The sequence below is a fragment of the Sinohyriopsis cumingii genome, chromosome 12, assembly GCF_028554795.1.
Source record: "Sinohyriopsis cumingii isolate HCF-2022 chromosome 12, ASM2855479v2, whole genome shotgun sequence".
In the NCBI taxonomy this organism is placed as follows: Eukaryota; Metazoa; Mollusca; class Bivalvia; order Unionida; family Unionidae; genus Sinohyriopsis; species Sinohyriopsis cumingii.
The window spans coordinates 99,688,142-99,701,980 of record NC_142972.1 but is presented as its reverse complement, the minus strand read 5'-3'; the positions used below and the strand labels follow the sequence as shown (position 1 = coordinate 99,701,980).

Below are 13,839 nucleotides of genomic sequence, written 5' to 3'. Positions count from 1 at the left end.
AGAGCTGAAATATGGGGAAATATGAAGTTTAGTCTCATATCTGGGCTTGTCTTATCTTCCCAGGTCTCATGTGGAGAGTGCTTTCTCATTTATGAGCAACATCACTGCCAAATCATAGTAGATGCACACAAGTACTTAATGGGTTACTAAAAACACCAAAATACACAAAAAGCAAAGTGCACATGTTTTTACCTCAATGCTCATGAAGATAGTGTACTATGATTTGTATGTGTTTGAATAATAGCACAAAAGCAAAATAAAATTGGATTTAAGTGATTTTATAGGAATTATAGTACCATTCATTTAATTAAGCCACTCAGTCATACTTGATTGGGTAGTTTTAACCTCGTTTTGTGTCCGTTACATCATTTTCTCACTTAAAAACACAAGTATATGATATTTCCACAGAAAATATGTAAGTACATGTATACATTCTTAATTCTCATAATGACCTTATTTAAAGAGGGTAACACAATTAGCTAAGAACTAATATACCTTGAGGACCTCATACAAATGAATTTATTTACGTTAGCTGCATCTCTGAAGCCACTGGATATATTGGGTTTGAAAGAAGGAAATAGAGTGGGCATTTCTAATCTCAACTGGGATACTATTCCAGAGCAGAGTTCCAGAGTAAGAAACTTTTAAATAGCACCTTATTTAGTTTGGGAATTTTATACTGTTTGGTAGACATGGATTGCAGGTGGGGAGTATTACCAGGTAGCCTATACTGGAATAGTGATTGTAAATATTCAAGAGTACTATTATGAGATATCCTGTACATTAATTTGGCTTTTCTCAAACAGATTCGGTCTTTAATAGGTAATATTTTTAACCTACCAGCTAAATTTTCCTTGCTTTCTTTCTGGATTGATATTAGCCCAAATGCTCTTTTTTGAAGATGTGCCAGCTTTGCTATGGTTTTATTATTTGAATTATCCTCTACTGTATTACAGTAGTCTAAATAGGGTTGTATGTAACTGTTATAAAATGTCTTATCCTACTGAGAAGCCATAAACTTTAATTTACGTTTTTACTGATATGTTTGATATGTTCAGTCGATGATAGGTCATTATCTACCAGAACACCAAGCAGTCTATCATGACAGACCATCTGCAAATTTGTATCCTTCCATGTCAGACATAGTTCATCACTATCAAGATTTGTCCTTCTTTGCCATGTTGAGATAAGTAATATTTTAGTTTTACGAGTATTTACCACCATGCCATTGCATGTACACCAGTTGTCCAGTTTGTTTAGGGCATTCTGTAAAGAAATTTCTAGTTCATGCTTTGTGTTTTGGATGTCTGACAATGTTATGTCATCTGCATAGAGATCTGTAGATGATATTGAGTCTCTTAGTAAAAGTGGTAGGTCATTAATAAATAAAATGAATAGTAATGGACTTAGAATTGAGCCTTGTGGTACTCCATATCTAATTGCTCCAGGTTCAGACAGAACATTATTTATGTAAACATGTTGTGTTCTCTCACTTAAGTAAGAAGTAAAGTATCTAATTGTTCTTTCATCATACTGGTAGATTTTCAGTTTCTTCAAAAGGATTTCATGATCCACCATGTCAAAAGCTTTCCTGAAATCTACAAATGCAGATCCTATTATTCTACCTTGGTCAAGTGCTTGAAGCCATTTATCAGTTAGGGAGATCAAGGCATTCTCACAGTCTCATAATCTTGATCTCACTTTTGTATTTTAAGTTCTGACTGATTTGCAATTTATAATACCTGTCCAATCAGGCAAATCCAAGTAAGCCTGAGTGATGTCGTTTAATTAATTGTGCTAGAAATTGGTAAAAAGTTAATAACTCCTTTCAAAAACACTTAAATCAAAGTTTGTTTTTCTTATTATTAAAACAATTACAAATCATAATATCCATGTGTACACCTAAAACATGTAAATAATTGTGTATTTTGGTGTATTTCAGTTTTTTTTTAGTTTATTACATAGTTTCTAGTAACCGAGTACATTATAAAGCAATGCAGAAAGTGAAAAATCACAGGAAAGATGTTCTTACAGATCCAGTAGACAAGACCATGATATACCAATGTATACTACATGGTGCAGAGACAAAGAACAGCTGACAGATGCTTAGAAAAGAAGTTGGAACAATTGAAGCCATTTGACCCTCCAGCTTGCACAAAAAGACAAAAGCAAATGTACATATTCTCACAGAAGAAATTAAACTAAGCCTTTAAAATTGTGCACTAAAAATTGTGTGCCAAGAAAACCAATACAATGCTAAAAATTCTTAGATAAAAGATGGATTGCCTTCCAAGAGGAGTTGGATAAAATTGATATTGATATAAAAGCTATTTTTTGCCATTTATATAAATGAACACTATTCAGTTTAACAAATGATAATAATAGTTATTAAATAAACATTTCTTATATGTTTTGAATCATGATTTTGAAAGTGTTGTGCATGTTTTCAGTTGTGAAATTCTGCACTTTACACAGCCCTTAGAAATGCATGAAATATGTTCAGGTTTATTTTATTTAAGTTGTTTTCATCCCAGATATTATTAGTTTTACTTCTAGATCAGTGCTTATGTCAACCTGCTGTTTTTACTACTTCAAGTTTACTGGTACTAATCTTGCATGTGATATGGTTGACACAGTCTTTCAACACTTGGCAGTTAAAAGGAACAAATAAATTCCTGCTTGTTTTTAATTGCCCAGTACATACGAGGTACTCTTTTTTTTAAAGAAAATACAGTGAAACTAAAGAACCTTCAAAACCTCAAAGATTTATAATTCAAGTACACACCTGTACCTGATTGACCTAGTCAGTCCCTATTTAAAGTATTTTCTTCCCTGAAAATTTGAAAACAGAAAACACGTGGATTTTTTTGCACTGCTCCATTAATTTTCAAAAATTTTTTATTAAGTGTAGCTACTATGACATTTTGTAATAGGTTTACTTTGAAGAGGATGTAATGATTTATATTTAGAGCAAATTTTATCATGTGTCATCACAAATATTTTATCCTTTTTAAAATAATTAATCTGCACATGTACAACGTTTTCTTTAACAAATTTGTAATCTGATATTGAGCTTCTGTCTGCATCATCAGTTTAGCAAAATTGTTATGTTTGAAATCCAGCCAGATCAAAGACTTGCAGGAATTTGGAGTCTTGGTATGGTCTGGTACCCTAACATCAAATATGTGACATTCATATATGAGCAATAGCCAAAGTTTTGTTAACAACAAGACAGCCATATATTGGAGATAAAAAAGAAATACTGTGTAAATGTTATATTTTCATATGCACTACCTTTTGCAGGGGTGTCTGAGGAGATGTCCTGGTCAGGACGAATGTGTGGTCCTATAGTACAGTGCAAGGATGAAGAGGATGAATTCTATGATGGTCAGTTCTTTGATCGAAGGAGAGCAGTTCTTGTACTCGTTAAAACTTACAGATTATGGAATGTTTTCTTCACCATCAAGAGTGGAGAAGAAACAAAAAAGGCAATAGTTAGACAGGAATCCTTTTAGTCTTAATAGATGAAGACATTGCTAAAAATGTAATATACATGTATCTGGAAGCATAGACTTTTTATTTGTAACATTAAATGAGACTTTCAGTAAAGACATTCTTAGTTAAAAATGTGATTGATATGTTTTTTGTTTATTTTTGTCACGTAGCCCATAGCAAAAAATAATCAGTTTCTGTACATTTGACTTGCCAGCATGGATTGACAGTACACTATGCACATTTTGCATAAGAAAATGGATGTAGTGTGCCTTTGGAAAAGTCATTTCACTCCGATTTCCTCTGAATAATATTAGCCAAAGTGTTAAAAGTACTATTAAGCCAAGTAAAAACTTTCTTGTCAAAACTTATGTGCTGAAATTTTGGGTTACACTCTTGGTCTTGCCCCTGATAAGGTTGCTGTTTGTAAAATTGTCCTGGGTCATAACTTGGAAACTGTTTAGACCCCCACCTAATAACCATGTGTAGGGTTTGCATGACATGAGATGGACGAGTGATATCCAATACCGGCCATATGTCATGCCCTGTGGGTTGTAGGTTTGCTTTTGTGTCTTAGCTTGGAAGGAGCTGAGATACTTACCTTTTGACCATACATTGGATGAAGAACATTAGAAGAAGTCATCCACATTTACAGAAGGAGAAGGAGATTTGCTATGGGGTCATCACTTGGAAACTGTGAAGATCCCCAGTCTGTAACTATATATAGGTTTGAAGGGCAAATTAGACAGAATCCAGCACAGACCTTGGGTTGTACCCATCTGATTGGAAAATTGACCATAGCTTATAACTTGCAAACTGTTAATATTCTGATCCTAGAACTATATATACACTTAATGGGCACAAAGGAATATATGCAATTGTACATCCAACACAAATCCTGGTTCATGTTCCTGGAATAGGCAGCATGCCCTTGATTCATACCATGGAAACTATCAGGACTCGCACCATATTACTATATATCCACTGAATGGATGTAACAAGAGAAATGCACATATACATTCTTGAAATATTTGTTCCAGGAGCTCTAGCCATATAGATTGGAAATATGGTGTTATGGTATGCCAGTTTATTTACCTAATTCTAGGTATTTTCCTGTTTCTTGGTTGGGATTACTGTTGTAGTGCCTATCTGATGTAACTGCGCTATGGGGAAGTAGTCACAAGCAAGAGGGTTTGTTCTTTTCAACATTTAATGGAACTCTGATACCTCTAGTTTTTCATGTCGTATACCTGCACTACGTTTGATATGGCTTTTTAAACAATCCTAGCAGACTTCAGAGAAAACATTCCCTGAAGACCTATTCTAAACTAAATGTCTGGTCTGATTGTGTTAGGTGCAGACCCTTTATCTAACTCTAATCTACGTATCCAATGCACAGAATCTAAATTATGTAGTCCAAAATAAAGTCATATCTGTACTCTCCATACACACTTTTTTCCCCACTGATACTGTATGTTAGAATTTCCAAAAATATTAGCTTGAGTAGGAAATTATCCTTATGAGCAAATCAATTCAAAATTAAACTTTAACTATCCAACTCTATTTTAAGCACTTTATACCTACTAAAAGAGATTCAAATTTCTCTTCAACTGGTCACTAATTTTAATGTTTAAGTATTAAAGCAAACTTGCTATAATTGATTCTAATGGCACTTGTACTTAATTCAGCCTTGTACTAAAAATAAACCATGATATCAGTGCCCCCGGCTCCAGCCATTTTGTTTTCGGACAAAGCTGCTAGTGACACGTAGTAACATGGATGCTGGCAGCATTTTGAAAGTTATAAACAAGCTATATATTCTTCTGGAAAAGTAATTATTTAATATGGTGACCACTAAGCATTGTTGATATAGTTCATGCACAAGTGATTCGAGATGCCAGAAATATGGTGTTTGGTTGATTGGATTTGGAAACAGTTTTCCTAAGCCTGACAAGGAGAGAAAAAGGTGAATGCGATGAGTACATCATTGCAACCAACATGATTTTACCATAAAAAATTGTGACGAAGGATACATATATGCCCTTTGTTGGTGAAAATGGACCCACCAAGGAACATCCAGATCCAATTAAACTGGGAATCATAGTATGTATTATTTCTTTTCTTTCTATCTCTGTAATTTCTCCTACAGAGGTTGCATAATTAGAGGAATCGGCACAGTTCGTTAAGTCAAGCAACCTGGATACCATCAATAATAATAATAATAACAATAATAATAAATTAATTTATTAGTTAATTAAAACAGTTACAAATAAGCTAATAAACTCAACAATGCAATACTAGAAGTGGGGTATACATCTATTTTTATTTAAAACTATAAAGATGATATATGTTATAATGCATTAATATTTAAATGTCGCCTTAGTTTTACAAATTATTTTGAGAAATGTTGACTTGTTAGAAAAAATAAACATTTGGTTCAGCAGTTAGTGACTAGAATAAAATGTGAAGACAAATGTTATTTTTAAATTTACAGAGCTTGACCATGCTTCACAGTTTTACCATGCACAGTATACATGTACTTACAAATTTATGGAATACCAAGAAGAGTATCAGTGTTAATAAACTGAGTGCTATTTGTTATTTTCATCATTAAACTTTTTAGTTATTTTCTGTTTTTACTTTTTATTGTTCAGATGCAGCAGAAGAGAAAGCTGCCAAAGAGTCGTGTGAAACCCACATCGAAGCGATTAAAACAAGATGTGTCATTGAACAGTGTTTTAGAGGATGGTGAGAAAGGTGCAGGCACAGATATGTGGTGTGTAAGAAGTGGTTATTATTTTTCATGCCAGAAAACAGTAGAAGTGCAGCTTGTTGAGATTACAGTCAAACCTTTGGTGCACAAAGCATCAACACAGACCAGCAGATATGTGAAATACTGCAACTGAGTCTCCAGAACAAGATTCTTGATAATGATTTGAAAGTGACACTCACTGAACTTGAGTAACCATCTAAAGGACATGAACCAAAGGCCAGCGACAAAAATAAGTTACCTGAAGGAAGAGTAAAACGTCATTAAATATTTTGCATAGACAAAGTGAGAGAGTGTGACAGTATGTTTAGTTTTTTACACTGGCTTGATATATAAAATGTTTCTAAGCCTCTGGCAGTTTCTTGGTGCTTCTGCGTTGAAACTAGATTTTAATTTTGGAACTCAGATATTTCAGACCCAGAGAAAACACCAAGTAAGCGATGTGGGAGAAATAGAATAACTAGTCCCATAAATGAACTGTTTCTCACTTTGATCAGACTTAGGCTTGGCCTGCTAAATACAGATCCTTCATGTCGCTTTGGCATAAGCACCAAGCAAGTGTCTACAATTGTGTTCACATGGACTCAGTTATTATATCAAAGATTCAGGCCATTGAAGAGGACAATGTTTGCAAGCAGACATTTAATCCGAAAACATTTACCCAAGAGCTTTAAGAAATATAAGAACATTAGATGCATTATTGATTGTACTGAAGTATGTGTACAGCAACCAGGAAACTTTGGATCACAGGGAAACATGTACTCGGCATATAAAGGTCATACAACATTCAAATTTCTGGTGGCAGCTGCCCCAAATGGTGCCATTATGTTTGTATCAGATGCTTTTGAAGGAAGCATTTCAGATAAGGAAATTGTAGTACAGTCTGGGCTTTTAGACATGCTTGAGGCAGGTGATCAAATAATGGCTGATCGAGGATATTTGATTTAAGATGTACCAAATGAATGACAGGTCTCCCTAGTAATCCCACCGTTTCTTGGAAGTAGGATGAAGCCGACTCCTCAGGAAGAATCGCTAACTAAAGATATTGCCAAGCATAGAATGCATGTTGAACGGTCCATTGAGAGAATTTAAAAATTTAGACTGTTACAGAAAGTAATTCCACTCAATATTTAGCCTGTCTTGTCACAAATTGTGTTTGTGATATGTTGTTTAGTCAATTTTCAAAATCCTCTTGTGCAGTAATTAAAATCTAAGAAGTTTTTTGTATTATTCTGAAATTTAACATATACAGAAAATAAAGTTATTTTGGCATGTGCTTTCCTGTTGTATGTAAAATGTGTATCATTTTAAGGCTAGCTGTCATTGTTAGAGACAGTTATTTTTGTATTACTATTTCTATTAGTACATTCAGACAGTTATACTTCCAGACAAAAATTATATACTTTTTCAATTAAGAAAATGTGTTATGCACAGAGCATAAATATATGACATATATGACATGGCAATAAACATAAATTTTCTCTCATTTTTAATACTGTTACCAATTTACACATGAGACTCAGAAAAATGGTTATGAAATCACTAATGTATATTAGCAAAACAACCTACATTGATATATTTCTTGATCAAATCTCTTGAATATATATGCCAAGTTTGTAGAATGATGCATGAGCCATATTTAATTAAACCCTTTTATACCTACATGCATGGAGCCCCGAGTGGGCTAAAGCACTCTCTGTTATGGATCACTGTCATCTCACCTGACTCCATGGGTTCGAGTCTTGGATTCAGCCAATGTGGGTACATGAAAAAGCTTGCCAGTAGCTTCTCGTGGGTCAGTGGTTCTTTCTGGGGTTTTTCTAGGTTCTTCCTCCACCATTAATACTGGCCGCCATGTATAGCCTATTGTGTGCTGAAAAATGGTGTTAAACCCCACAACAACAACAACCTTTATGCATTATGAAACATTCACAAAGCAAAGATTAAATTGATGCACAGAACAAAATTATTTTAACTATCCTGCATGTATATTCCTCAGTCTTTACATGATTAAAACATCAATCACATATAACAACACTTCATTCAGATACTTTAATTGGGGGCAGTTCTCTTGGAATTTTCATCTCAAAATATTGAGGGTATATATATTGGTGATGAAATTCAATCAACTTGTGCATTTTACTGTTCCAAATAGATTCATCAGATCTGATCCTAAGAATTGCAGTATACATCTGACCAAGCCACAAAGTCATACCAGGGAACATTCATCACATCCATCTGCCTCATTCTGTATCTGATAGTAATATTGATGAATTTTCCTTAGAGTAAGTGTACCTGTCTCATTATAATGCCGACAAAACCTGTTTAACTGGTCTTTTTTCAGTCCATTCTTGAAAAAAGATACACTCTTGTATTCAAGAATTTTAGGACATTTAATTTCTAGTATGCCATACTTTGATGGCTCAATTGCATCTAAAACAAATCCATCAGGGCTACAAGCAAGTTCAGGATACCTTGGATTTACCCACATACCTGTTTTAATAACTTTCGTTTCTGGGTTTGTAAGGCATAACTTGTCTTGATAACATATGAGAGCCATTGGTTCATTCCTTATGCCATACAGCATGGCGGAAGTTGAAATAGCGTTTCCCCACATTGACATTTTCAAATTGCTGGGTAATGCCACAACAGTATTTGCATTAAAAATGTTATTGCATTCTGATGCTGTTACCCGTTCTCGTCTCTCTCAAATCCATTGGTCTGTATGTTGCTCTTGTACCAACTCAACTGGATAAGGTCCATGTCCTTTAGGAACAGCAAGATTGCACAACATAGCTTCTCTCTGACATTTTAGGATTTCAAGTTGGTTGTCATCTAAAGTGTAATCTTTGTACTGATATGCTAATATAGTTGTCCACTCACTAGTGTTGTCAGTGTGACATCCATTGCTCCATAAAAGGTCTGCTTTAGCTTCCTCTTCTGTTACTGACTGTAACGAGGGTGGCCTTGGATCGAAGTTAATAACATCGTGGACTTTTTTATTTTTTGTACTGACATGAAGAATTTCCTGTACTTTCCTAGGCCATTTCTCATGTTTCCTTCCTATATTCCATGTACATTTGCAGTACTTCTCAACATAGTTTAGCACAGCAAAAAGCAAAGCAGCTACATGATTGCATCTTCCCACTGCAGATGCTGCACATGTACAAGCGGCATCTTTGACATAGCCAGAATCATAAGACAATTTCACTGTGGCATCATAAAATACATTTACTCTATATGATTCCATAACCTTAGCTTTAACAAAATAGAATGAATTTTGTTCACAGTCTTTCATGTTCTGTACATGTCCGCTGTCAAAAAATACCTTTTCTTTTTGTAACAGTTTGGAGGTGTGAAAATCTTGAGTACAGTCGTCATCACTGTCCTCAACTGATGGAGAGGGGGTTATGGACTGTGCAGACTCTACAATATGGTGATGAATGTGTCCTTTATTAAAAGTTCAGGAATATTAGTTGATGGAAAAGTATCCCATCCAATGAGAGGCATAAATGGTATTGATTTCTTCAGATTATTATCCTTCAGTGACGTTTTAGTTTCTTGTACCTTTTTCTCATATCACTTAACGCTGTCCACATCAATTGTGATATCCCTGTCTTTCCTTGCCTTGATACAGTCTTGGACTCTATCAACAACAACAACAATAATAATATTAATAATTAGAAGAATAACAATAGCAAAAACAATCGATAGCACATACAACAGTAACTTTTGTTACTTACATACCCATGCGATTATGTCAAAAATGCCGGGATAATAATAATAGTAATAATAATAATAACAATGAGTAGAAGAATAACAATAGCAAAATAAACCACCAGATAAGAGTAACTTTTATTACTTCTATATCCATTCAATTTCAATTATAACAAAATTACTGGGATTATTTGCAATAATAATATCATTATTGAAAGGATAATATAAGTACTGGAACAATAACAACAATAATAACAACAACAATAAATTGCACCTGTAAATTTGAATATCAACATAATGGTGGGTGTTACGGGGTGCCTTATTGTTTCAAACAGTACATAACCATACAAGAATGTACAGTTATAAATCAAACACATGTCAAAGTGACTTCTGGTTTGTATAATTAATGTAGGAAAAATCGATATTTCTTTTATTAACAAGACTTTGCATACAAAAGAGTATTGAAAATACAAAATACAAAATGCATGATAAAAGAACTATATTTAACAATCGTAGCCCAGAAAGCATAAATACACTAGGTCCTGTCATGGATAGTATTTGTTTTGACTCACCTTTTAAGCAGTATGCTTCTTTTTCCATTCTTGGACAAGCCTCGACATTCTAACCATCGCTGTAACTGAAAAATAGAATGCTCATCTATATTTGGATGAACAAATTTAGCGCCTGGTACATCATTTTCAGTAAGAACAGTAATATGGAAAATATCACTGGTCGCCATTACGCTGGTTCACCTTGTCCGAAAAGCTGTTTTTCGAAACTGATGTCATTGAGTGTGACTTATCAAAGAGGTAAAAAGTACAAGCGTCATTAGCTTTACAAACACATAATCCAACCATCATACTGACAACTTTGTTTCAATTTCTCAGCACTGTAACTTGACACAATAGCATTTGAGTAGCTGCTGATAACAGTGTTTTCCTCCAAATCTCTACCTCTACATTAACAATGGAGCTACATCTCTATCATAGACATACTATTGTAATAACCTGCATTTAGGGAGTGAGGTACGCATGCGTATATAAAGTAAACTCTATTCATACGAGCCGCCCAATCGGTCTAAATTTTTTAAATAATAAATCAGTGCAGTGAATTGCTCAAATGAGTTGACATTACTATTTTCTTGGATCCTTGTTTACTTTGTTGATTAATAGTTAGTTGGTATAGTCTACATGTTTTTGTGATAGCGAAAATAGGGAGTATCATGCCGGTGGCTGGCATCCTTGATAATTCGATTAATGACTATTTCTAGTTAACCGTTTAAGACTGTAGAGTACAGACTCAATGTGTTTATAGCCCCTGATGTTTCATTTGTATACATCATCGCATTTAAGTTTGGTTTTCCTCTTATTTATTTCTTTGGTACATATACATGTTGACTGCCCTGTCATGCGGTCTACCTCGGTACTATTGTAAAAGTGCATAACGCAGTTCCCGAACCATTGCTATGAGCGACAGCCTAACACGGTATGTGCCGTGAAATACAAAACTGATTATTTTTTCTTTTTTATTTCGGGTAATTCAATGGCAATGTGTAAAATATCCAGCTGGTAATTTATATAAATAATCATTGTAAAAATTGACTAAATATACACATGCAATACTAGCTCATGCTGGTTTGAATATTCCAACAAAAATTGTGGGTTTTGCTAAAACTGGGTTTTGTTGGTTGTGGGTTTTGTGGGCATTGTGGGTTTTGTTGGATTTGTGGGCTTTGTTGGTTGTGGGTTTTGTCAGGAGTATATAAGGCTTTGTGGGCTGTTTGGGGGAGTTCAGTCAGCTAGCAGCCATCAAACTAGGTACATCACAGTTATTGTGAGTTTTATTTTATTTTTTTATTTTATTTTGTTTTATTTAGTTTATTATAGAGTTATGTAACTTTAGGCAATATTTTGGACAGTAAATTTTTGTTAAAGTTTATTTAAGTACAAATCAATTTTATTTAAGTTATTTTTTAATTTTTTAATTCATTTCTCTCTTCCACATTATATGCTTTCTAGTCATTTCTGATTTATTTTTACAAGCAAACTAGATATTGTTATATCATTTGTTATATGAAATTTAGTTATATGGTCAAGTGAGTGTTGTCCTCACAGACCAATACTTTTATTTATTTCTTTATTTATTATTTTATTTAATTAGTTTTATGAAGCTAAAAACATAGAGATAAGTTTCTCTACATTACAAATATATAATTCCTTTTCTTAAATTATAAGCCCAACAAAGTTCTTAGGGAAATAAAATTTCTAAGTCATTGTGAGTGTTTTACTCACCCTCTTGACATTCTAAATTTTAAATTCAATTCAACAATACTTGATTATTCTAGCAATCTAAAAAATGTAAGTTATGTTTCTATTTTATAATGTATTAGTTGTCTAAGTCATTGTGAGTGTTTTCCTCACTGACTTGACAGCCAATTTACTTCCATCTATACCAATTCACTTCAAATAAGTATTACGCTATAGTTGAAGTGCAAAGTCAAGGAAGTGTTTTCCTTGCAGATTTTTACATTTCACAATTACAATCAAGTCATAGTTTCTCTTCTGTAGTAAACTTTATTGCAACTAAATCCACATATGATAACTCTAATATAATTTTCACTCATCAGAAGAAATAATATAATGAACTAATAGTATAGTGCTAATGTGTATCCTGACCTTGCATGAAATTGTCATATACCATACTGTACCTCCAAACAATGATAGCATTTTGGCTTAGTACAAAAACAACAAGACTGTCATGGTTATGAACTGACTTTTTCGCTGTTTCTTAATAAATGAATCATCTTGTGTTATGGTCGAAAAGAAATCAAGAGTTCGAGTTTACTCCATCCCCCCCCCCTCCTTAGTCAGCTGATAAGAAGCATACTCATCCCTGGTGCAGTATTCAAGATAGTATTATAAGGATCTAGCTCAGCCATTACACTATATTTATGGACAGAATTTAGAAAATTTATACACAAATATATCTTCTCTTCTAAAACTTATATACATGTAAATACCATAACACCTAAAAAAAAACCTAAATTTAGCCCTATAATGATAAGTGTCTGGGAGCAGGTATTACATTTGAATCAATGAAGATATTTTCATGCAGCTTTAGTCTGTCATATATTTGGACTTGATCTGAGTGTCTCCTGTATTCATGGCCATATCCTCTGCCCCAAGGATATGGTCTGGTTGCTGTAGGAGGGGTGGTGGTCGTGCTGCCCCAAGGAAATGTTAAAGAGGGTGGTAGGCTGGCCCCATGTAAACTTGATCATGATTAAAAGCAAATCTTAGCCAGTGATGATGCTTGATAATGCATGAGAGAAACTCAACTCTGAAATAATTTTTTACATTCAAACTGGATAGAATATCTTTGAAAAAATAGCAAGTCGTATATTTTATAAGGTTTTGTGACAGCTGTACAATGCATGAGAAAGTGCATCAAATGCACAAATATACCAAGAAACTAACTTGGAATGCCTAAACTCTCACTGATATAAGCATTTATTATATGCTCATTTTTTTGCTGTTAACTTTACATCGTCAGAATGGTGCAGTATTTTACGATAATTAACACCATTATACTGCATGATGTGTGTCTGAAAATAGTATAATGTATTAGGAACTACTTTGTAAATAAAAGATGTACACTCATGTAATAGATGCTTTATGTTTTAGTTTGTTAGAATTGTTCATGGATGAACTAAAGAAGCTGTTTCATCAATTTGAAAGTAGAGATGATAGAGTGAACAGGGTGGATGAGTTTACTGAGTTATAAATGTAACTTCGAGTGTACATGTTTTTTTAAATAATAATAATAATAATAATGATTTTCTATAGAGGGTGACTCATTAG

General features: G+C 33.7%; 1 protein-coding gene and 1 pseudogene across 4 annotated transcripts in view; both read left to right on the top strand.

The window, feature by feature from the left end:
• LOC149787078 (uncharacterized) overlaps positions 1-13,839 on the top strand; it is a 103,719-nt gene that overhangs the window by 9,010 nt on the left and 80,870 nt on the right. For all 4 annotated transcript variants that reach the window (XR_016425083.1, XM_089977602.1, XM_089977603.1 and 1 more), the window contains exon 3: positions 3,304-3,387. Coding sequence is in view for 3 of the 4 variants with exons in the window: in XM_089977602.1 (XP_089833728.1) it covers positions 3,304-3,387 (84 nt within the window). In the remaining variant the exon portion in view is untranslated. The remainder of the gene's footprint in view (positions 1-3,303; positions 3,388-13,839) is intronic.
• Positions 6,600-7,465, top strand: LOC149787079 (uncharacterized; annotated as a pseudogene).